This window comes from Arachis ipaensis, chromosome B4, assembly GCF_059453495.1.
Source record: "Arachis ipaensis isolate K30076 ecotype BB chromosome B4, ASM5945349v1, whole genome shotgun sequence".
In the NCBI taxonomy this organism is placed as follows: Eukaryota; Viridiplantae; Streptophyta; class Magnoliopsida; order Fabales; family Fabaceae; genus Arachis; species Arachis ipaensis.
This window is the reverse complement of record NC_142439.1, coordinates 80,894,559-80,920,849: the sequence shown is the minus strand read 5'-3', so window position 1 is coordinate 80,920,849 and position 26,291 is coordinate 80,894,559. Positions and strand designations below refer to the sequence as shown.

Genomic DNA, 26,291 nt, shown 5'->3' with positions numbered 1-26,291 from the left:
GCACATTAATTTAGTAATTTATATTGAGGATAATATATGGGAACAATAATAATGGCTGGTTAAATTAAGATGCCTAGAGTCACAAACTCACAATGCTAATAAACAAAAGATTACATGTAAATGTGTCATAAGAATTAAGATACTGAGATACAAAGATACCGTGAAGGTGATGATGACAAGTCATCCTAGCCTATTTTAGCTAGTCTTTTTCTTTTGTTTTCATTAGAATTATGCACTTTCTTGAGCTACAAGCAAGCTAATTGAGTAGATTTTCATGTTTCCCTTGATTGAACCAACCATATATGAATTTATGCCATTTCATGAGGTTTTATGCTATATTTGTTGCATATTGTGAAAGAATGAATATCTCATGATTTTGAGCATAGCTTTGATAAGTTTGGTTGATTAATGATAGGTGAAGAAAGCTTGGAGAAAGGTTGAAGCAAAGAGGAATGGCTAGAAGTGAAGAGAGGACAATGGAATAAGTGAAATTGAACCAGGAGGCATGAAGTTAGCCCCAACGTTAGCCCCCTAACTTGGAGGCTAACGTTAGGCATGAAGATTACTCCCTGGGCTCCCCACGTTTGAGCCAACGTTAGCCCCCTAACTTGGAGGCTAACGTTGGCAAGAGAAGTTCTCCCCTGGGCACCAACGTTTGCGCCAACGTTAGCCCCCTAACTTGGAGGCTAACGTTGGCACATGAAGACACAAGGGAGGGGCACCAACGTTTGCGCCAACGTTAGCCCCCTAACTTGGAGGCTAACGTTGGCGCCACTAGCACTAAACAAGGCCAACGTTAGGGTCAAAGTTAGACCCCTAACGTTGGCACCAACGTGCATACCAGTAAATTTTGCTTGCTGCTATGAAAAGTTGGAGCCAAAGTTAGACCCCTAACTTTGGCTCAACCGTTAGGTCCAACTATGGCTAACTTCAAAACCGGTTCAATTGGTTCACTTTGGTTCTTCTTCAAACTTCAAGAGCAATCAACCAAGGCCTCTTTCAACCCAATTCCACCAAGAACAAAGGCCCAACTCAAGGCTTGAAGATCATTTTGGAAAGTGTATAAATAGGATAGAATTCAAGTTATTCAGGGAGCTTTTCCTTTTGGAATTTTCATAATAGTTTTCGGAGAGCTTTTGAGTGAACTTTACTTTCTTTATTGCTTTCAATTTCATTTTACATTTGTCTTGGATCTTGGATTGGAGAATTGAAGAAATTCTGTTTCAATCTCAATCTTGGATCTCTCTGTTTCTTTACTGTTAATTGAATTTCATTTCCGGTTAACTGCTCTTCATCTATTCTCTTTGCAATTTACAATTCCCTTCCAATTGTTCTTGTTGGATCTAGGAAGGCATTGAGATCTAGACTTGGTTTTCTAGTCTCTGGGTCCTGAGATCCAAATCCCCAATTTACATTCTGTTTCTTTCCTTTCTATGTTCATTTACTTTTCTGCTTCATATCCGGTTCAATCTCAATTCCCTTTCCCTCTTCTATTTAATGCAATTCAACTTTTCCTTGTTTAAATTCTGCAAATCCATTCCCCAATTCCCTTTACAATTCCAGCTGTTTACATTTCTTGCACTTTAAGATTCCGTAATTTACCTTTCTTGCACTTTAAGTTTCTGCTATTTAATTTCTTGTCCTTTACGTTTTAGCAATTTATTTCTTGTTCTCTTTACTTCAACGCAATTTAATTCTGCAAGTCACAAAACCATCAACCAAATCTTGATTCGCTTGACTAAATCAACCACTAAGCTAAAATTGCTCAATCCTTCAATCCCTGTGGGATCGACCTCACTCCCGTGAGTTTTTATTACTTGATACGACCCGGTACACTTGCCGGTTAGATTTGTGTGTTTTGGGAGAGATTTATTTTTCCTCCAAAATACTCATCAAGTTTTTGGCGCCGTTGCCGGGGATTGATTAGATTGACAATGATTAAGTGAGGTGGTGATCTAGATCAAGCACTTTTTCTTTATTTTTCTCTAATTTTGACTAACCCACTAACTGTTTGAAGTTTTGTCTCAACCGGCTACACTCAATTTTCAAGAGAATCAATGTGTTTTCTATTGATTGATTCATATGTCACAGGAAAGAAGAACATCCCAACATGAAGCCGCAACTCATTGCACTAATAGAGAACAATTGTTCTTATGGTGGAAATCCCTTGGAAGATTCTGAACAGCATCTATCTATTTTTCTGAGGATCTGTGATGTTGACAATAATGATGTCTACAAGCTCTTGCTATTCCCTTTCTCACTAAAGGATGAGGCAGCACAATGGCTTGAAACTCTTCCCCAAGGAAGTATCACTAGTTGGGATGGTCTGGTTGCCAAATTTCTAGCCAAATTCTCTACATCCCGACAAAACATCAAGATGAAAGAGGGAACACATCCATTCATGCAAGGAGAGGAAGAACCATTGCTCAAAGCATGGGAAAGATACAAGAAAGCACATGACAAAGTGGCTTTCCAAGCATTTTATGAAGGATTAACCCCAGAAATGAGAAGAGCAGTAGATCACTCCTCAAATGATTTACTCAAAGCAACAGCAACTAGTCAAGGAACTGCAAGGTTCAACGACAAGAGAACCAACAACCAACACTCATTTGAGACACCACAGAATGCAACTTTGGAGGAAGATACAATGAATTTTGAAGGAGTGAAGGCAGTCATGAATCAAAGCAAACAGCTACATCAACAAACTCAGCAACAATTGGAATCAATGGCCAGACAAATTGATTTTCTCCACTCCACCACAGTGAATGAACAATTTCCACCATGGAAGCCACACTCTTATTTCAGAATGAGAGAACCTCAACATCAGGAACCAAGGAACTTCAACTCCAACAACCAACTCACTAACCAAAATGCCTACCACCCACCACCCACATCTCACAATCCACCACAAGCACCACCTGAACCTCAAAGACTCACCAACTTGGAGGCCATGATAGACAAAATGTTGAAACACCAGGAAATGGTAACCAAGAACCAGGAAGCCTCCCTGAAGAGCCTAGAAAGACAGATGGGGCAACTCTCCAAGCAAGTATCTGTTGAGAGACCTTCAAGCTCACTGCCTAGTGATACAATCCCAAATTTGCAACAACATCACCACACAATCTCACAGAATTCTCAAAGGATCTCCAATCTAGAAAGTGGAGTAGAGAGAATGATGACACATCTAAAGAGGATGAACAAACACTATGAGGACCTACTCGGGGGAATTGGGAAGCAAATAGAACAATTAGCCAAAAACCACACAGAAACAAGTAAGAAGGAAGCAAAGCCTCACTTAGATGGACAATGGGACAAGGAGAAGAAGGCTCAGAATCTGAAATAAGCAAGCACAGAGGATGTCAAGCTAGTGACAATAAAAGAGCGCTTGTTGGGAGGCAACCCAACCTGAGGTAGTTTTCCTTTCATAACTATTTTAATAAAAAGGTTAATTAGTTTATCTACTTTGCAAAGAAGCTAAGTTTGGTGTTACACACCAAAACAATATAAGAGAGAATGAAGGATTCTAAGTTTGGTGTTTCACCAAAATCCCATCATAAAACACATTCTCATTTTCTGCATAATGCTGGCTTCAAGCATGATGGATGAACTAGTTAACTATTCTGCTGTTTCCTAGTTTTCAGTTTTGTCATTTTTGAAAAAGAAAAAGAGTTTTACACATGGTTAATCTGATGCACAAGAACCATTGGCAAGGTACTAAGTTTGGTGTTCTCACACCAAAGTAAGTACAAAGGCCCACAAATAAATCCTGCATGCTAACCATTGTTTCTAAGTGCTTGGGAAACAAGCAACTTTCAATATCATTGCAGAATATCATACAAGCCTTTGGAGAGATTTAGCATCATCAACCAAAGAAGCAAAAGATGAACATAAAGGGCAGCAATGATGATGATGAGAAGGAGGAAAGCAAGTGAACTCCAACAGGTTGTATTGTTAAGTGATTGTTTTACATCAAATATTGCTGTGATTGAAAGTTGGATTGTATCCTGATCTACCCTGCCTGTCTGCATAGCATAGTTTTTTTTAATTACCCCTGCTTGCCTGCATAGCATAGTCTTTCTTTATAATTCAATAAGCAAGGTGTCTGATCATTCACAACATTCTTATCTTCAAAACTTGTTTGCACTCAATTTTCAAGAAATGCATCACATGAAAGTTCTTTGAAAAGAAGGATTGAGGAATCAATCAGTTTTGAGGCAAGCAAAAGATTAGGAGAAGTGGTGGTTCTAGTTGTATGATCATGTATTGAGGTTGCATGCTTGTGAAAACTTACATGGGAGCTCATAGGCGGGACATGAAGTTCAAAGAAGTATTGTGGAGATTCTCAAAAATCTATTGATCCAAGAAGCAGCAAACAAAACAAAAAGAAAGAAAAGAGAATGCAAAAACAAAAAGAACATGGCCCAAGGTTCTGAGCATCAATTACTAGGCAGAAAAGAAAGAAGAAACAATGACTCAAAGAGTTGGTAGCCTAGTAAAATGCTTGTGGTTGAGTTGTGTCAAAGAAAGAGGCTTGAGCAAGTAAATCCTTAGGGGTGCTTTAACACCTAATACCTTAAAACCAACTGGATTAGGAGTATTGATTGAAAGCTTATCTAAAGAGCCGCTTTGAGACATGATACTTAGAGTCGAGGCCAAGGCACAGAAACTATAAGCTGCTTCAAGGTGATTACATATAAAGAGACCTCCATGATACCATTTGGATGGAAATCCTAAGACCTACGACTCTCAATATGTAAGGACTAGTGAGCACTGAAGCCCTTGTATGAGCATATGATTTAGAGTTCACCCCACTGATACTTGATCACTTCACTCACTGCACATTACAATTGTTCCTAAATCCATCTTAATTGAAAAAAAACCTTGGAGGATAAATCTATTTCTTGCTTGAGGACAAGCAAGCTTTAAGTTTGGCGTTGTGATGACAAGTCATCCTAGCCTATTTTAGCTAGTCTTTTTCTTTTGTTTTCATTAGAATTATGCACTTTCTTGAGCTACAAGCAAGCTAATTGAGTAGATTTTCATGTTTTCCTTGATTGAACCAACCATATATGAATTTATGCCATTTCATGAGGTTTTATGCTATATTTGTTGCATATTGTGAAAGAATGAATATCTCATGATTTTGAGCATAGCTTTGATAAGTTTGGTTGATTAATGATAGGTGAAGAAAGCTTGGAGAAAGGTTGAAGCAAAGAGGAATGGCTAGAAGTGAAGAGAGGACAATGGAATAAGTGAAATTGAACCAGGAGGCATGAAGTTAGCCCCAACGTTAGCCCCCTAACTTGGAGGCTAACGTTAGGCATGAAGATTACTCCCTGGGCTCCCCACGTTTGAGCCAACGTTAGCCCCCTAACTTGGAGGCTAACATTGGCAAGAGAAGTTCTCCCCTGGGCACCAACGTTTGCGCCAACGTTAGCCCCCTAACTTGGAGGCTAACGTTGGCACATGAAGACACAAGGGAGGGGCACCAACGTTTGCGCCAACGTTAGCCCCCTAACTTGGAGGCTAACGTTGGCGCCACTAGCACTAAACAAGGCCAACGTTAGGGTCAAAGTTAGACCCCTAACGTTGGCACCAACGTGCATACCAGTAAATTTTGCTTGCTGCTATGAAAAGTTGGAGCCAAAGTTAGACCCCTAACTTTGGCTCAAACGTTAGGTCCAACTATGGCTAACTTCAAAACCGGTTCAATTGGTTCACTTTGGTTCTTCTTCAAACTTCAAGAGCAATCAACCAAGGCCTCTTTCAACCCAATTCCACCAAGAACAAAGGCCCAACTCAAGTCTTGAAGATCATTTTGGAAAGTGTATAAATAGGATAGAATTCAAGTTATTCAGGGAGCTTTTCCTTTTGGAATTTTCATAATAGTTTTCGGAGAGCTTTTGAGTGAACTTTACTTTCTTTATTGCTTTCAATTTCATTTTACATTTGTCTTGGATCTTGGATTGGAGAATTGAAGAAATTCTGTTTCAATCTCAATCTTGGATCTCTCTGTTTCTTTACTGTTAATTGAATTTCATTTCCGGTTAACTGCTCTTCATCTATTCTCTTTGCAATTTACAATTCCCTTGCAATTGTTCTTGTTGGATCTAGGAAGGCATTGAGATCTAGACTTGGTTTTCTAATCTCTGGGTCCTGAGATCCAAATCCCCAATTTACATTCTGTTTCTTTCCTTTCTATGTTCATTTACTTTTCTGCTTCATATCCGGTTCAATCTCAATTCCCTTTCCCTCTTCTATTTAATGCAATTCAACTTTTCCTTGTTTAAATTCTGCAAATCCATTCCCCAATTCCCTTTACAATTCCAGCTGTTTACATTTCTTGCACTTTAAGATTCCGTAATTTACCTTTCTTGCACTTTAAGTTTCTGCTATTTAATTTCTTGTCCTTTACGTTTTAGCAATTTATTTCTTGTTCTCTTTACTTCAACGCAATTTAATTCTGCAAGTCACAAAACCATCAACCAAATCTTAATTCGCTTGACTAAATCAACCACTAAGCTAAAATTGCTCAATCCTTCAATCCCTGTGGGATCGACCTCACTCCCGTGAGTTTTTATTACTTGATACGACCCGGTACACTTGCCGGTTAGATTTGTGTGTTTTGGGAGAGATTTATTTTTCCTCCAAAATACTCATCAAGTTTTTGGCGCCGTTGCCGGGGATTGATTAGATTGACAATGATTAAGTGAGGTGGTGATCTAGATCAAGCACTTTTTCTTTATTTTTCTCTAATTTTGACTAACCCACTAACTGTTTGAAGTTTTGTCTCAACCGGCTACACTCAATTTTCAAGAGAATCAATGTGTTTTCTATTGATTGATTCATATGTCACAGGAAAGAAGAACATCCCAACATGAAGCCGCAACTCATTGCACTAATAGAGAACAATTGTTCTTATGGTGGAAATCCCTTGGAAGATTCTGAACAGCATCTATCTATTTTTCTGAGGATCTGTGATGTTGACAATAATGATGACTACAAGCTCTTGCTATTCCCTTTCTCACTAAAGGATGAGGCAGCACAATGGCTTGAAACTCTTCCACAAGGAAGTATCACTAGTTGGGATGGTCTGGTTGCCAAATTTCTAGCCAAATTCTCTACATCCCGACAAAACATCAAGATGAAAGAGGGAACACATCCATTCATGCAAGGAGAGGAAGAACCATTGCTCAAAGCATGGGAAAGATACAACAAAGCACATGACAAAGTGGCTTTCCAAGCATTTTATGAAGGATTAACCCCAGAAATGAGAAGAGCAGTAGATCACTCCTCAAATGATTTACTCAAAGCAACAGCAACTAGTCAAGGAACTGCAAGGTTCAACGACAAGAGAATCAACAACCAACACTCATTTGAGACACCACAGAATGCAACTTTGGAGGAAGATACAATGAATTTTGAAGGAGTGAAGGCAGTCATGAATCAAAGCAAACAGCTACATCAACAAACTCAGCAACAATTGGAATCAATGGCCAGACAAATTGATTTTCTCCACTCCACCACAGTGAATGAACAATTTCCACCATGGAAGCCACACTCTTATTTCAGAATGAGAGAACCTCAACATTAGAAACCAAGGAACTTCAACTCCAACAACCAACTCACTAACCAAAATGCCTACCACCCACCACCCACATCTCACAATCCACCACAAGCACCACCTGAACCTCAAAGACTCACCAACTAGGAGGCCATGATAGACAAAATGTTGAAACACCAGGAAATGGTAACCAAGAACCAGGAAGCCTCCCTGAAGAGCCTAGAAAGACAGATGGGGCAACTCTCCAAGCAAGTATCTGTTGAGAGACCTTCAAGCTCACTGCCCAGTGATACAATCCCAAATTTGCAACAACATCACCACACAATCTCACAGAATTCTCAAAGGATCTCCAATCTAGAAAGTGGAGTAGAGAGAATGATGACACATCTAAAGAGGATGAACAAACACTATGAGGACCTACTCGGGGGAATTGGGAAGCAAATAGAACAATTAGCCAAAAACCTCACAGAAACAAGTAAGAAGGAAGCAAAGCCTCACTTAGATGGACAATGGGACAAGGAGAAGAAGGCTCAGAATCTGAAATAAGCAAGCACAGAGGATGTCAAGCTAGTGACAATAAAAGAGCGCTTGTTGGGAGGCAACCCAACCTGAGGTAGTTTTCCTTTCATAACTATTTTAATAAAAAGGTTAATTAGTTTATCTACTTTGCAAAGAAGCTAAGTTTGGTGTTACACACCAAAACAATATAAGAGAGAATGAAGGATTCTAAGTTTGGTGTTTCACCAAAATCCCATCATAAAACACATTCTCATTTTCTGCATAATGCTGGCTTCAAGCATGATGGATGAACTAGTTAACTATTCTGCTATTTCCTAGTTTTCAGTTTTGTCATTTTTGAAAAAGAAAAAGAGTTTTACACATGGTTAATCTGATGCACAAGAACCATTGGCAAGGTACTAAGTTTGGTGTTCTCACACCAAAGTAAGTACAAAGGCCCACAAATAAATCCTGCATGCTAACCATTGTTTCTAAGTGCTTGGGGAACAAGCAACTTTCAATATCATTGCAGAATATCATACAAGCCTTTGGAGAGATTTAGCATCATCAACCAAAGAAGCAAAAGATGAACATAAAGGGCAGCAATGATGATGATGAGAAGGAGGAAAGCAAGTGAACTCCAACAGGTTGTATTGTTAAGTGATTGTTTTACATCAAATATTGCTGTGATTGAAAGTTGGATTGTATCCTGATCTACCCTGCCTGTCTGCATAGCATAGTTTTTTTTAATTACCCCTGCTTGCCTGCATAGCATAGTCTTTCTTTATAATTCAATAAGCAAGGTGTCTGATCATTCACAACATTCTTATCTTCAAAACTTGTTTGCACTCAATTTTCAAGAAATGCATCACATGAAAGTTCTTTGAAAAGAAGGATTGAGGAATCAATCAGTTTTGAGGCAAGCAAAAGATTAGGAGAAGTGGTGGTTCTAGTTGTATGATCATGTATTGAGGTTGCATGCTTGTGAAAACTTACATGGGAGCTCATAGGCGGGACATGAAGTTCAAAGAAGTATTGTGGAGATTCTCAAAAATCTATTGATCCAAGAAGCAGCAAACAAAACAAAAAGAAAGAAAAGAGAATGCAAAAACAAAAAGAACATGGCCCAAGGTTCTGAGTATCAATTACTAGGCAGAAAAGAAAGAAGAAACAATGACTCAAAGAGTTGGTAGCCTAGTAAAATGCTTGTGGTTGAGTTGTGTCAAAGAAAGAGGCTTGAGCAAGTAAATCCTTAGGGGTGCTTTAACACCTAATACCTTAAAACCAACTGGATTAGGAGTATTGATTGAAAGCTTATCTAAAGAGCCGCTTTGAGACATGATACTTAGAGTCGAGGCCAAGGCACAGAAACTATAAGCTGCTTCAAGGTGATTACATATAAAGAGACCTCCATGATACCATTTGGATGGAAATCCTAAGATCTACGACTCTCAATATGTAAGGACTAGTGAGCACTGAAGCCCTTGCATGAGCATATGATTTAGAGTTCACCCCACTGATACTTGATCACTTCACTCACTGCACATTACAATTGTTCCTAAATCCATCTTAATTGAAAAAAAACCTTGGAGGATAAATCTATTTCTTGCTTGAGGACAAGCAAGCTTTAAGTTTGGTGTTGTGATGACAAGTCATCCTAGCCTATTTTAGCTAGTCTTTTTCTTTTGTTTTCATTAGAATTATGCACTTTCTTGAGCTACAAGCAAGCTAATTGAGTAGATTTTCATGTTTCCCTTGATTGAACCAACCATATATGAATTTATGCCATTTCATGAGGTTTTATGCTATATTTGTTGCATATTGTGAAAGAATGAATATCTCATGATTTTGAGCATAGCTTTGATAAGTTTGGTTGATTAATGATAGGTGAAGAAAGCTTGGAGAAAGGTTGAAGCAAAGAGGAATGGCTAGAAGTGAAGAGAGGACAATGGAATAAGTGAAATTGAACCAGGAGGCATGAAGTTAGCCCCAACGTTAGCCCCCTAACTTGGAGGCTAACGTTAGGCATGAAGATTACTCCCTGGGCTCCCCACGTTTGAGCCAACGTTAGCCCCCTAACTTGGAGGCTAACGTTGGCAAGAGAAGTTCTCCCCTGGGCACCAACGTTTGCGCCAACGTTAACCCCCTAACTTGGAGGCTAACGTTGGCACATGAAGACACAAGGGAGGGGCACCAACGTTTGCGCCAACGTTAGCCCCCTAACTTGGAGGCTAACGTTGGCGCCACTAGCACTAAACAAGGCCAACGTTAGGGTCAAAGTTAGACCCCTAACGTTGGCACCAACGTGCATACCAGTAAATTTTGCTTGCTGCTATGAAAAGTTGGAGCCAAAGTTAGACCCCTAACTTTGGCTCAAACGTTAGGTCCAACTATGGCTAACTTCAAAACCGGTTCAATTGGTTCACTTTGGTTCTTCTTCAAACTTCAAGAGCAATCAACCAAGGCCTCTTTCAACCCAATTCCACCAAGAACAAAGGCCCAACTCAAGGCTTGAAGATCATTTTGGAAAGTGTATAAATAGGATAGAATTCAAGTTATTCAGGGAGCTTTTCCTTTTGGAATTTTCATAATAGTTTTCGGAGAGCTTTTGAGTGAACTTTACTTTCTTTATTGCTTTCAATTTCATTTTACATTTGTCTTGGATCTTGGATTGGAGAATTGAAGAAATTCTGTTTCAATCTCAATCTTGGATCTCTCTGTTTCTTTACTGTTAATTGAATTTCATTTCCGGTTAACTGCTCTTCATCTATTCTCTTTGCAATTTACAATTCCCTTGCAATTGTTCTTGTTGGATCTAGGAAGGCATTGAGATCTAGACTTGGTTTTCTAGTCTCTGGGTCCTGAGATCCAAATCCCCAATTTACATTCTGTTTCTTTCCTTTCTATGTTCATTTACTTTTCTGCTTCATATCCGGTTCAATCTCAATTCCCTTTCCCTCTTCTATTTAATGCAATTCAACTTTTCCTTGTTTAAATTCTGCAAATCCATTCCCCAATTCCCTTTACAATTCCAGCTGTTTACATTTCTTGCACTTTAAGATTCCGTAATTTACCTTTCTTGCACTTTAAGTTTCTGCTATTTAATTTCTTGTCCTTTACGTTTTAGCAATTTATTTCTTGTTCACTTTACTTCAATGCAATTTAATTCTGCAAGTCACAAAACCATCAACCAAATCTTGATTCGCTTGACTAAATCAACCACTAAGCTAAAATTGCTCAATCCTTCAATCCCTGTGGGATCGACCTCACTCCCGTGAGTTTTTATTACTTGATACGACCCGGTACACTTGCCGGTTAGATTTGTATGTTTTGGGAGAGATTTATTTTTCCTCCAAAATACTCATCAAGTTTTTGGCGCCGTTGCCGGGGATTGATTAGATTGACAATGATTAAGTGAGGTGGTGATCTAGATCAAGCACTTTTTCTTTATTTTTCTCTAATTTTGACTAACCCACTAACTGTTTGAAGTTTTGTCTCAACCGGCTACACTCAATTTTCAAGAGAATCAATGTGTTTTCTATTGATTGATTCATATGTCACAGGAAAGAAGAACATCCCAACATGAAGCCGCAACTCATTGCACTAATAGAGAACAATTGTTCTTATGGTGGAAATCCCTTGGAAGATTCTGAACAGCATCTATCTATTTTTCTGAGGATCTGTGATGTTGACAATAATGATGTCTACAAGATCTTGCTATTCCCTTTCTCACTAAAGGATGAGGCAGCACAATGGCTTGAAACTCTTCCCCAAGGAAGTATCACTAGTTGGGATGGTCTGGTTGCCAAATTTCTAGCCAAATTCTCTACATCCCGACAAAACATCAAGATGAAAGAGGGAACACATCCATTCATGCAAGGAGAGGAAGAACCATTGCTCAAAGCATGGGAAAGATACAAGAAAGCACATGACAAAGTGGCTTTCCAAGCATTTTATGAAGGATTAACCCCAGAAATGAGAAGAGCAGTAGATCACTCCTCAAATGATTTACTCAAAGCAACAGCAACTAGTCAAGGAACTGCAAGGTTCAACGACAAGAGAACCAACAACCAACACTCATTTGAGACACCACAGAATGCAACTTTGGAGGAAGATACAATGAATTTTGAAGGAGTGAAGGCAGTCATGAATCAAAGCAAACAGCTACATCAACAAACTCAGCAACAATTGGAATCAATGGCCAGACAAATTGATTTTCTCCACTCCACCACAGTGAATGAACAATTTCCACCATGGAAGCCACACTCTTATTTCAGAATGAGAGAACCTCAACATCAGGAACCAAGGAACTTCAACTCCAACAACCAACTCACTAACCAAAATGCCTACCACCCACCACCCACATCTCACAATCCACCACAAGCACCACCTGAACCTCAAAGACTCACCAACTTGGAGGCCATGATAGACAAAATGTTGAAACACCAGGAAATGGTAACCAAGAACCAGGAAGCCTCCCTGAAGAGCCTAGAAAGACAGATGGGGCAACTCTCCAAGCAAGTATCTGTTGAGAGACCTTCAAGCTCACTGCCCAGTGATACAATCCCAAATTTGCAACAACATCACCACACAATCTCACAGAATTCTCAAAGGATCTCCAATCTAGAAAGTGGAGTAGAGAGAATGATGACACATCTAAAGAGGATGAACAAACACTATGAGGACCTACTCGGGGGAATTGGGAAGCAAATAGAACAATTAGCCAAAAACCTCACAGAAACAAGTAAGAAGGAAGCAAAGCCTCACTTAGATGGACAATGGGACAAGGAGAAGAAGGCTCAGAATCTGAAATAAGCAAGCACAGAGGATGTCAAGCTAGTGACAATAAAAGAGCGCTTGTTGGGAGGCAACCCAACCTGAGGTAGTTTTCCTTTCATAACTATTTTAATAAAAAGGTTAATTAGTTTATCTACTTTGCAAAGAAGCTAAGTTTGGTGTTACACACCAAAACAATATAAGAGAGAATGAAGGATTCTAAGTTTGGTGTTTCACCAAAATCCCATCATAAAACACATTCTCATTTTCTGCATAATGCTGGCTTCAAGCATGATGGATGAACTAGTTAACTATTCTGCTGTTTCCTAGTTTTCAGTTTTGTCATTTTTGAAAAAGAAAAAGAGTTTTACACATGGTTAATCTGATGCACAAGAACCATTGGCAAGGTACTAAGTTTGGTGTTCTCACACCAAAGTAAGTACAAAGGCCCACAAATAAATCCTGCATGCTAACCATTGTTTCTAAGTGCTTGGGAAACAAGCAACTTTCAATATCATTGCAGAATATCATACAAGCCTTTGGAGAGATTTAGCATCATCAACCAAAGAAGCAAAAGATGAACATAAAGGGCAGCAATGATGATGATGAGAAGGAGGAAAGCAAGTGAACTCCAACAGGTTGTATTGTTAAGTGATTGTTTTACATCAAATATTGCTGTGATTGAAAGTTGGATTGTATCCTGATCTACCCTGCCTGTCTGCATAGCATAGTTTTTTTTAATTACCCCTGCTTGCCTGCATAGCATAGTCTTTCTTTATAATTCAATAAGCAAGGTGTCTGATCATTCACAACATTCTTATCTTCAGAACTTGTTTGCACTCAATTTTCAAGAAATGCATCACATGAAAGTTCTTTGAAAAGAAGGATTGAGGAATCAATCAGTTTTGAGGCAAGCAAAAGATTAGGAGAAGTGGTGGTTCTAGTTGTATGATCATGTATTGAGGTTGCATGCTTGTGAAAACTTACATGGGAGCTCATAGGCAGGACATGAAGTTCAAAGAAGTATTGTGGAGATTCTCAAAAATCTATTGATCCAAGAAGCAGCAAACAAAACAAAAAGAAAGAAAAGAGAATGCAAAAACAAAAAGAACATGGCCCAAGGTTCTGAGCATCAATTACTAGGCAGAAAAGAAAGAAGAAACAATGACTCAAAGAGTTGGTAGCCTAGTAAAATGCTTGTGGTTGAGTTGTGTCAAAGAAAGAGGCTTGAGCAAGTAAATCCTTAGGGGTGCTTTAACACCTAATACCTTAAAACCAACTGGATTAGGAGTATTGATTGAAAGCTTATCTAAAGAGCCGCTTTGAGACATGATACTTAGAGTCGAGGCCAAGGCACAGAAACTATAAGCTGCTTCAAGGTGATTACATATAAAGAGACCTCCATGATACCATTTGGATGGAAATCCTAAGACCTACGACTCTCAATATGTAAGGACTAGTGAGCACTGAAGCCCTTGTATGAGCATATGATTTAGAGTTCACCCCACTGATACTTGATCACTTCACTCACTGCACATTACAATTGTTCCTAAATCCATCTTAATTGAAAAAAAACCTTGGAGGATAAATCTATTTCTTGCTTGAGGACAAGCAAGCTTTAAGTTTGGTGTTGTGATGACAAGTCATCCTAGCCTATTTTAGCTAGTCTTTTTCTTTTGTTTTCATTAGAATTATGCACTTTCTTGAGCTACAAGCAAGCTAATTGAGTAGATTTTCATGTTTCCCTTGATTGAACCAACCATATATGAATTTATGCCATTTCATGAGGTTTTATGCTATATTTGTTGCATATTGTGAAAGAATGAATATCTCATGATTTTGAGCATAGCTTTGATAAGTTTGGTTGATTAATGATAGGTGAAGAAAGCTTGGAGAAAGGTTGAAGCAAAGAGGAATGGCTAGAAGTGAAGAGAGGACAATGGAATAAGTGAAATTGAACCAGGAGGCATGAAGTTAGCCCCAACGTTAGCCCCCTAACTTGGAGGCTAACGTTAGGCATGAAGATTACTCCCTCGGCTCCCCACGTTTGAGCCAACGTTATCCCCCTAACTTGGAGGCTAACGTTGGCACATGAAGACACAAGGGAGGGGCACCAACGTTTGCGCCAACGTTAGCCCCCTAACTTGGAGGCTAACGTTGGCGCCACTAGCACTAAACAAGGCCAACGTTAGGGTCAAAGTTAGACCCCTAACGTTGGCACCAACGTGCATACCAGTAAATTTTGCTTGCTGCTATGAAAAGTTGGAGCCAAAGTTAGACCCCTAACTTTGGCTCAAACGTTAGGTCCAACTATGGCTAACTTCAAAACCGGTTCAATTGGTTCACTTTGGTTCTTCTTCAAACTTCAAGAGCAATCAACCAAGGCCTCTTTCAACCCAATTCCACCAAGAACAAAGGCCCAACTCAAGGCTTGAAGATCATTTTGGAAAGTGTATAAATAGGATAGAATTCAAGTTATTCAGGGAGCTTTTCCTTTTGGAATTTTCATAATAGTTTTCGGAGAGCTTTTGAGTGAACTTTACTTTCTTTATTGCTTTCAATTTCATTTTACATTTGTCTTGGATCTTGGATTGGAGAATTGAAGAAATTCTGTTTCAATCTCAATCTTGGATCTCTCTGTTTCTTTACTGTTAATTGAATTTCATTTCCGATTAACTGCTCTTCATCTATTCTCTTTGCAATTTACAATTCCCTTCCAATTGTTCTTGTTGGATCTAGGAAGGCATTGAGATCTAGACTTGGTTTTCTAGTCTCTGGGTCCTGAGATCCAAATCCCCAATTTACATTCTGTTTCTTTCCTTTCTATGTTCATTTACTTTTCTGCTTCATATCCGGTTCAATCTCAATTCCCTTTCCCTCTTCTATTTAATGCAATTCAACTTTTCCTTGTTTAAATTCTGCAAATCCATTCCCCAATTCCCTTTACAATTCCAGCTGTTTACATTTCTTGCACTTTAAGATTCCGTAATTTACCTTTCTTGCACTTTAAGTTTCTGCTATTTAATTTCTTGTCCTTTACGTTTTAGCAATTTATTTCTTGTTCTCTTTACTTCAACGCAATTTAATTCTGCAAGTCACAAAACCATCAACCAAATCTTGATTCGCTTGACTAAATCAACCACTAAGCTAAAATTGCTCAATCCTTCAATCCCTGTGGGATCAACCTCACTCCCGTGAGTTTTTATTACTTGATACGACCCGGTACACTTGCCGGTTAGATTTGTGTGTTTTGGGAGAGATTTATTTTTCCTCCAAAATACTCATCAGGTGATCAAACTTACAGTGAGAAGCCAGGACATGATTTTGCTTTGAATGCAACCTATGATGATGTGAATGCTTCAAGCTATGATGCTCTACATTAATTTTATTCTCAAATTAGTATGATGTAAACTGTTCGCATTAATTTGTTGACGCTTTAAACACAATTAAATTTGGGACATTTTCCTCTTTCTAGTTTCTACTCTTCGGTTTTTGTTTCTCATGGTGAGGTTGGGTTATGCTGAGTAGTTCTCTGTTAAAACAAAAAAGAGAATTTCTCAAGAAGACCCTATTCTGAATAAATGAATTGGTTAATTAAAAGTTGCTAATACCGTGTACCGTATTTGCAGATGCATACCATATAGATATAAGATTGAGAAGAAAACTTGGTTGGGCAATTTAGATGAATTGGAAGTTCTGGTTATTAGTTCTTAGAAAGTCAGAAAGGCAAAGGAATGCTATTCTCAAAGGTACAGTGCACCCTACCTGTTATTAATTTATTTCTTATTACTCAATAATCCAAATGTTAATTATTTGTGTGGTTTTCAAAATGCTAGGGAGGGTGGGAACTTGATGAATCCAAAAAGGAGGCAGCTTTGCGAGAGACTATAGAGGAAGCTGGGGTGCGAGGCATTGCTGGGGTAAGCCTAAGCCTTAGCCTTTGCTTTTTGACTTTTTCTTTCTTTCTTACACCTTTGTAGTACTAAGTCAAAGTTTGTGTATTGTAGGGTAAATTGGGGAAATGGAGCTTCAAGAGCAAAACCCATGATACCTTCTATGAAGGGTACACTTGAGTTCTGGCCAGAGCAGAACATTCGTCAAAGAACATGGGTAAGTACTTGTGCAATCAATTGAATTGAATGTTTCAATTATTAATGTTTGAAGCTTTCTTGGAGTGTATTATCTGCAAGTCACAAGAAGTTTGTTTAATAGTTAATATACTCAGTAATGGCCTTCTTGGAGTGTATTATCTGCAGAACTTCCACCAAAAAAAAAAGGAAGAAAAAATAACCATTGCTATTATTTTCAAATTTTGCTGGTTAATTTAACCCTGTCTTTATGTGATGCCATTGTATATTGGGTGCACGCCACAAGTTAACAATGAGGGCTTCTGTTGATGCGACAGGGAAGGAGATGCACTGCATATCCGGTAGTGAAGCTGAATGTGGTGCTGGGAGGAGCAATATGGCTGGAGCCTAACCCCATAAGCCTAAGTTTAGTAGTATTATTAGTTATTTACTTTAATTTGAATTTTTTGTATTATTGGTGGATTACAATTTAAACAAATATAAGTCTAAGTTTAGTTATTTATCTTGTCTTGAGTCTTTATGTTAGAGGATTATTTATTAGTTTGATAAGTTTGTAAACTCATTATCTAATATTTAGTATAAATTTTATTTTTATATTTAAAAGTTTATTTATCTTGTTATCTAATATTCTGTATAAATTTTATTTCTATATTTAAAAGTTTATCTGTATTAATTATTTAATATTTTTCAAATAAAAAATAATTAAAAAATATGGCTATTAAAATCGACGACCGTGTTGTCGCTTTTTAAATTTAAAATAGACAAAATATAGACAACGAATTTGTCGGTATCTAAATAATTAAATCGACGGCAATTGTGTCGATTTTATTGAATCAAATATCGACAGAAAAGCTGTCGATTTTATATAATAATATCGACGGTAAAATTATCGATTTTATTGATTCAAATATCGACAAAAATGGCGTCGATTTTAAATAATAATATCGACGTCCATATTGTCGATTTTAGTAAGGAGACAAAATTTCCAAACTCATATTATAGACGAAAATGCTGTCGATTTAATTAAATTATTATCGACGGCTACAAGAGCCGTCGATTTTATTAGAATTTTAAAAAATCGACAAGCTTAATAGCGACCATCTCAGACGTCTATTTTGCCGTCGATATTTAATATTATCGACGGCCAAGCCGTCGATTTGGCCGTCGATTTTAACAACGTTTCTTGTAGTGAAGAGATAATGGGTATATTTTCATGTTATGATCTTATTATTATTTATTTTTGAATAAAATGACAAGGACATATAATGAATATATTTGTCTTGCAGGTAGTGCAAGTTTGCATATCACTCTCAAAAGTAACATATATTTACTCATCTTATATCAAAAGAAGAATGTATTAATACTACTAGAGTAAAGTATTATTTTTGTCCCCAACGTTTGGGGTAAGTTTCAAAGTCGTCCCTAACGTTTCAATCATCCTATTTAAGTCCCTAACGTTTCAAAATTGGCTCAATGTTGTCCTGCCGTTAGGGATCCGTTAACAGAATTGACGGCGGGACAAAATTGAGACGATTTTGAAACGTTAGTGACTTAAATAAAACGGAAACGTTGGAGACAAAAACGATACATAGAAATAAATTTTAATTTTATCCTTCAATAATATCAATTTTTACTGTATATAATATTCAATTATTTTTAATCACATCTAAGTAAATTACACTTAATCACACTACTTTCATTCTAAATAAATTTTTTATATTATTATATTAATTTATAACTTTAAGTGTAAAATTATAAAACAATAAATTTATTTAGAATGAAAGTAATGTGATTAAGTGTAATTAACTTAGATGTGATTAAAAATAATTAAATACTATGTACAGTAAAAAATTGATATTATTGAAGGATAAAATTAAAATTTGTTTCTATGTATCATTTTTGTCCCCAACGTTTTCGTCCTATTTAAGTCCCTAACGTTTCAAAATCATCTCAATTTTGTCCCGCCGTCAATTCTGTTAACGGATCCCTAACGGCAGGACAACATTGAGTCAATTTTGAAAAGTTAGGGACTTAAATATGACGATTGAAACGTTAGGGATAAGTTTAGGACTTACCCCAAACGTTGGGAACAAAAACGACACTTTACTCATACTATTATTAGCTTAAGCAATGTGATAGAACGCTCCGAAAGAGCTATAATTCTATTTTTCACAGGAACAAAATTCATAATAAGTAATATACTATTGTCTACTAAGTTTCTAAGGAACTTGTTGAGTTCTAAAGATATTCGTCGAAACAGATATGAAATTGAAAAAATAAAAGAGAAAAATCATGAGTATTTATATATCACTAATTCATTATTCAAATAAAAATGTTATATTGAAAAGTTACCCTTATTTTCTTATGGGTTATATTATACTAAAATAAGTACAATAAAATCATATGCCATTATAAACCAGAAGTTTACTAGTCCAAATGAATTCATAATTTAGCATGATTGATTGGGTCATCTTAGAATAACCATGATGCAAAAAAATATTGAAAACTTCCATAAACATTTACTAAAAAACCAAAGGGTTCTTCAATCTAGTGAATTCTTATATGTTACATGTTCTCAAAAAAAGTTAATTGCAAGGCCATCACCAATAAAGATTGGATTTGAGTCTCCTGAATTTCTAGAAATAATTCTAGGAAATATATGTGGACCAATTCATCCACTAAATCTTTTAGATACTTTATGGTCCTAATAGATGTATCTTTGAAATGGTCACATATGTGCTTATTGTCTTCTCGCAACTTGACATTTGCGAGATTACTTGCTCAAATTATTTGATTAAAAGCACACTTTTCAGAAAATCCAATAAAAAAATTTTGTCTTAATAATGCTGGTGAATTTACTTTCTAAGATTTTGATGCTTATTATATGGCTAACGAAAAAAGTGTTGAATATCTAGTATCACATGTTCACATACACAACGGACTAGGAGAATCGTTTATTAAATGCCTCCAATTAATTGCTAGATGCTTATGACAACAAATCTCCCTATTTTTGTTTCGGGCATACGATTTTACATACTGCAACACTTATTCATTTGAGGCGAACAAATTACCACCAATTTTTATCCTACATATAGCTTTTGGCCAACAACCAAATATTTTTTATTTGAGAATATTTGGGTGTGCGATATATGTTCCAATTATTCCATCTTATCGCACTAAAATGGGACTCCAAAGAAAATTAAAAATTTGTGTGGAATATGATTCTTCCTTTATAGTGAAATATCTTGACATACAAATAGGAGATGTGTTTAAAGTTCGATTTTCAGATTGTTATTTTGATGAATCAATGTTTTCAACATTGAGGAGAGAGAATAAGCCACTTGAGAAAGAACTCAATTGGAATGCATCATTGTTGATGCATCTAGACTCATGATTAGGACATTGTGAACTAAAAGTTCAAAATATTATACATTTGCAAAGAATAATGTAACACCCTAATATTCAAATTCTTATGTTCGAGTCATAAGTCAATGATATTATGGTGGTACGACTCTCAGGTGGATTTTTAATACATAATCATATATATATTGAAAGGAAATATTAAACGAGAAGCCTGAAAAAGAGTAAAAATAAAATCGCGAAGTCGTATCACTCACGTATCGACAACTTAAATATAAAGCGTGAAGTCGAAAGCGATATACAGTTAAAGACATAAAGGAGAGTAAGACAAGGACAGTATATAGATATATATCATAAGTAAATAGCCACTAGTCGTGACCCGCAAAGTTTAGACCGGCTAGGGTACAGTATGAAAGTAGTTGACAACAGTATCTCCTAATCTCTCCCAAAAGAAACATAAGAGCCTCTATAGGCAAGTTTAAAAGAATTCAATACATAAAACAAGCTTTTTCAAAATAAAGGTGGAGAGATTCTAAGCAAAATATAAGGTAGAGAATATAAAGATCTTCGCCATCTCTCAGATGAACCACAGCTCACCTCTGAGCACCTGGACTTGTATCTGAAAAATAAGAGATATATACGGAATGAGAACCTCCGACCCATGGGTTTCCAGTACAGTAAAAGTGCCAAATAAATACAATGCATTGTAATAAAAACTCACTAAGCATCCTAAACTTTCTTTCACCAAATATTCATCATATGTTCTCGCTAATCCATGAATAGGCAAATGTCATAAGGGAATGCTAAATCTAATTCATATTCCTCATGCTTCTCAACTTTCTAACTCTCCGACGATTCACAATCAGAATTATAAACAAAACCATCCCCAACCATTCTGTCTCAGCAATTCTATATCCTCACCTGGAGCAAGTGAAATCACTTCACTGCGTCTACCCAGGGAACTCATGATCTCATTATCAACCTGGAGCAAGTGAATCACTTCACTGCATCTACCCAGGGAACTCAAATTATCTCATTCAATAATCATCATTTTAAATTAATCATATCATTATTCCATTTCAACAAGAACACCCCTCAGTGTCAACCGACACAAGCATGAGAAACCTCTCAATTGAAGAAACACAATCAATATAGACAAGTAATACACAATTAAGGTACAAGTAAAACAGATAGAATATAGTCAGGTAACATAGCATATATGATATATCAATCCAAACAAATAGGCAAACCCAAATAATTCAAACATATACAAATGATGTATGCCTGCTCTATGGCTAATGAGTCTCATCTGTCAGTTATAAAGCTAACCCGAAAAGTCCTGGTAGCTAACCATTGGACTGTCCCTCTGTCGTGCATCCCCAACTCGAGTTAGTCACAAGCATAAACATAATCACACAACACCCACACTGGTGTTTATTCACAGGGGCGAGCTCGTCTGGAACTTTGACAGTGTCCGGCCACACTTATGACATAGGGTCAGCAGAATCTCGGATCTCAACCTGGAGCAAGTGGAGCTGACCTACTGGATCTACCCAAGAAAATCTGAAACTCAGATAATTTCACAAATCTCAAATCATACTCGACTGGGAGCAAGTAGGGGCTAACCACTATTTCACTACAAGAAAAATACCCATTCAGGTACACTTAAAAAGTGTAGCTAAAAGTGAAAAAAAAATGATGCCTTAGGCTACGGCTACGCTTTTTGGGCTACGGCTATGCTTTTTGGGGTGATTCCTATTCGGCCGTTGCCTATTCTCAAAGGCTACGCTTTTCTGCACCAAGGGCTACGCTTTTGGCGTTTGGGAAAAGGCAACGCTTTTCAAGTGATGCTATTTAGGACCAAAGGCTACGCTTTTCAGCTTTCATTCTTCCAGAATAGGCTACGCTTTTCAACGCTACTGCATCACTTGTAAAGCGTAGCCCCATTGTATACCATAGCTACTTTTTATAAGCGTAGCCTTAGGTCCCTCTTTTTTTTTGTATACTATAGCTACTGTATATAAGTGTAGCTTTAGGTCTCTTTTTTTTTCCTCTATACTATAGCTACTGTATATAAGTGTAGCCTTAGATCTCATTATATATATATAGCCTTAGATCTCATTATATATATATATATATATATATAATTTTCTAATAATTATTAATACAACATAATAATTAATAATATAATTACATGTATAATAATTTTGTATTTTTATTTAAATAAGTTGAATATTATAAAATAAAAATAAATACCTAATTATACTAAATAATTTATTTAAATAATAAAAATCTCAGTGCAGGACTTATGTAGCAAAAGGCATCCAAGCTTTTCAAATATGACAAAGGTTGCACTCCCTGAGGAATCAATAACTTTCACCTTAATTCTATACCTGTTTTTATAATATATACAAATGAAATAATCAACATAAATAAACCTCATACCAACACTATAACTTCAAGGAAAATAAATCAACATGCTTTGAAGACTTTTCACAATAGTATGACCCAAGCTTCAGAACAACTTCAGTGCCACATCTACATTGAGCAACAAACCAATCAGGTCCACCAATCACTCCCATAATTGTACCATACACAGCATAATCACCATCCTAAAAGAAAAGTAACAATAAAAAGGGCATTAGTATTTTAATTTGGACTTGAATGATGAACATAAAAAGAAAGTGAAAAATAATAAAAAATGACTAACCTCTTTACATTCCTTCAATTCTCCAATTGTCTTCCGAGGTGTAATCTCGAGAAAATCTTTTGCAAGTGAGTAATAGTGATCACGTTTTTTAGCACTATTTGATTTCAAAGATCATATAAAGAAAGCAAAATTTTAGATATTATGTAAAGGAATATAGCAATACTATAGCATAGCCATGAAGCTTTAAAAAAAAGGTTGAACCTCGTATTAACGTTGGAAAGGGGTTTCTGACTAATCAGAAATTTATCAAAGTTTTGTTTATGCTTAACGGTGCTATCAACCTGTTGCAATAATTCGGCACGACAAAAGGGAAATAGAAAATTTAGTTAGCAAAGACAGTAAACTTCAAGATTAAAAGAAATAGAGGAGTGGCGGCAAAGACAGCAGATGCTGGTGGTGCTGGGTGAGCAGTGAGAAGCAGTTAGAAGATGATGGCAACAAAAAAATCATGCAGTATAGAAATCATAGTAACAACCTAAATAGAAAATCATAGTTAAAAAAAATATGGAAAAAGAAAAATAACAAGAACATGAATCAACTAATAGAATCAACCAACAGAATAAAATCACAGTAATAACAAGTTAACTACAATAATTAAAAAAGAAAACTCAAGTAATAACAACATAAATTAGAGATGGATAGCACTCAAGATATAAGCAGAAAGACAGCAAATCAGAAATCTATGGGAATCTGCAGACTGTGTTTATAGAAATCGATAGCACTCAAGATATAAGCATAAACCTTCAAGCCTTGTCCCAATTGAAACTATTTGTGCTGACCTAACTTAGAATTTTAGGAACATGAAGCATAAATCAAAACACATGGAATTAGTTAACAGATAGAGTGAAGAGGAGGTACCTGTCACAAATTTGAACCTATTCCATCATAGATGCCATTCTTTGCTGATCAGCTTCTAGAAGTGATTCAAAACCAGCTAACATGCTCTTATCCATGATTCAACCAGGGATTTTGGAGAAGAAACTCAAACCCAAGGAACGAAATTGAAACCAGTTAACTAATAATAATATAGGATGAAACTAAAGACCAAAAAGAAATAGAAAGCAAATAAAACTTAACTAAAGATGAAGCAAACTTTTGTGTAGAAGATGAAGCCTACTAGTTCTTCTGGGAATTTGTGCAGCTTCCTCTGAATTCATGTTTTCTCTGATAAAATCAACAATGGAATCATCAATTTGGAATCAAAAGTGATCAGAAGCACTAATAAAAATTAAATAAGCACGAGTCACTAGAAGCACTAATAATATGCCTTATAATAAAAAATAATATGCATAATAAACTAAATTCACTAATGAAACCAGCAAGAGTGATCAGAAGCACTAATGAAACAGAAATAATAGAGTTGTTGTACAACAACAAAAAATATTCACTAACCCTTCGGCAAGCTTTAACTATATCTGACTCTGGGAATTGAGCACCACCTCGAATGTCCTATCACCATAAATAAAAGCAAATAACTCAGCCTCACTAAATGGAAGTAGAAAGAGGGAATTCGGATGCACAAAGTATACCTTGCTATAGTTCCGCTTCAGCAACATTTCCTTTGCCACCCCACACATGCCACAAAAATAGAGTAAATTTGACATGACCTGCATATGTTACCAAAATCATAAGAAAGAAGTAACATTTATTTTTACAAGACAACATAGTGTTTTAGGTATAGAAAAAGAACCTTGTTGCACAATCACTCAGTCCAAGATGGTTCTTTGCATAGAGGTGAAACAAGTATCAAACCAAGTACACGTTGTCTATACTTCATCTATTGTAAACAGTAAACACATAAAAACATTAGAAAAATTGAACGATCCATCATTGAAACTCTAATGTAATTTAAAAAGGGGAGAGGCTGCATAGCACCAACATAATAACTTACAGCAAATAAGGTAAGAATGTAAGCCCCGGCAGCTACTCCCATGCACATTACTGCACTAAGACTGCATACAAAAAGAATGTTGGGGTCAGATTGCCTTCTCAAAATGAACAACTACCAATATTCAAAGCCTAATGGAAATTGGTGTAAACTAATTTTCTTTATGTCATTAAATGGAAATCAATTACAGATTAAGCTTGAACTTACTCACCCAAAAAAGTTGAGAACCTCGGCTATTTGATCTGCTAGGTCGTCAACAGAAAGAATTGGATAATCTGGAACAATCTCAGGAGCTCCCAACTGCAACAACTCTTGAACAAAGTACAAGATGATAAGAAAGCAAGAACATAAAATATTATCAATGAAGGAATTTATAACAGTGAGGAGATATATACATCAAGTAACACTGCAAAACAATCAAACACAGCTTTAACATGATGAGCACAAAACAATCAAACACAGCTTAACATGATGGAAGCAGGAAATGAATGCTTAAATTACAAAAAGGTTGAAGAAACTGAGATCAAAGAACTTCAAAATCAAGAGGAGTAACATATTAAACCTTTTTTCTCAACCTTGTGCCTGCCATTCATGGCACTTTCCTGAAACAAAGATCACGAAAATATCAACAAGAGAATTTCAAGTCAGAGAAAATTGAGTAATCCAATGTCAATCATATAACACACGTTGAAGCACCGAAGCAAATCCTTGGCCTGTTCCGCATCATGATCCTCGGCCAGAGTAGTCCGTAAACCAACAACCCCTTAACCCAGCAGCCACAGTACCTGAAAACCTGAAAATAATTGGGAAATATCAAAACCAAAAACAAATTAAAAATAGAACATGATGCTTCTTAATTAAAAAACAAATAATCGCAGAACCTCCCCTAATCAGAACAATAATCAAAACCCCTAATCAGAAGTTCCAATCATCAAAATCCCTAATCAGAACAATAATTATTTACCTGAGTTTGAGCAGAGGTCAAAAAAGAGAAGAAGAAGAAGAAGACTAGCGGCAGAGAAGAAGAGGACGACTGGGGACAACACCGTCGTGACCGAGACAGGAAAATTAGTCATCGTTGAGGGTCAGAGAAGCGCCGTCGCACTTCGCGTTCGTTGTCACTGAGGGCCGTCAACTCATCATCACCGAGAGGCGAGAAGCAGCATAGCACCGTCGTGACTCTGAGGCTGGTGAGTGGTGACGAAAGCCATGACGGTGGCTGGTGAGAGACAAATAGAGGGTTGAGAGGGAAAGGGTGATGGCAAATGGTGAGAGGCGCGGCAGAGAGAGGGCTGAGATAGGAAATGTGGCGACACCATTCGTGAGCCGTGAGGGGGACTGAGGGTGCATGGCTGCGTCTTGTGGTGCTGAGAGAATAGGGTTGTGTGCAGACCCTAGAGTGTAGTA

General features: G+C 36.9%; 1 protein-coding gene and 2 pseudogenes across 1 annotated transcript; 1 reads left to right on the top strand and 2 right to left on the bottom strand.

The window, feature by feature from the left end:
- Positions 1-14,031: 14,031 nt before the first annotated feature.
- Positions 14,032-25,436, top strand: LOC148568107 (nudix hydrolase 17, mitochondrial-like; annotated as a pseudogene).
- On the bottom strand, positions 22,565-23,949 carry LOC148568108 (uncharacterized). Its single transcript, XM_088483551.1, has 5 exons — positions 23,890-23,949; positions 23,198-23,277; positions 22,997-23,090; positions 22,744-22,898; positions 22,565-22,679 (listed from the first exon to the last, which is right to left on the bottom strand). The coding sequence occupies exons 1-5, from the start codon at positions 23,947-23,949 to the stop codon at positions 22,565-22,567; spliced, it is 504 nt and encodes a 167-aa protein (XP_088339677.1).
- Positions 24,113-25,223, bottom strand: LOC107639232 (protein NDL2-like; annotated as a pseudogene).
- Positions 25,437-26,291: the final 855 nt, after the last annotated feature.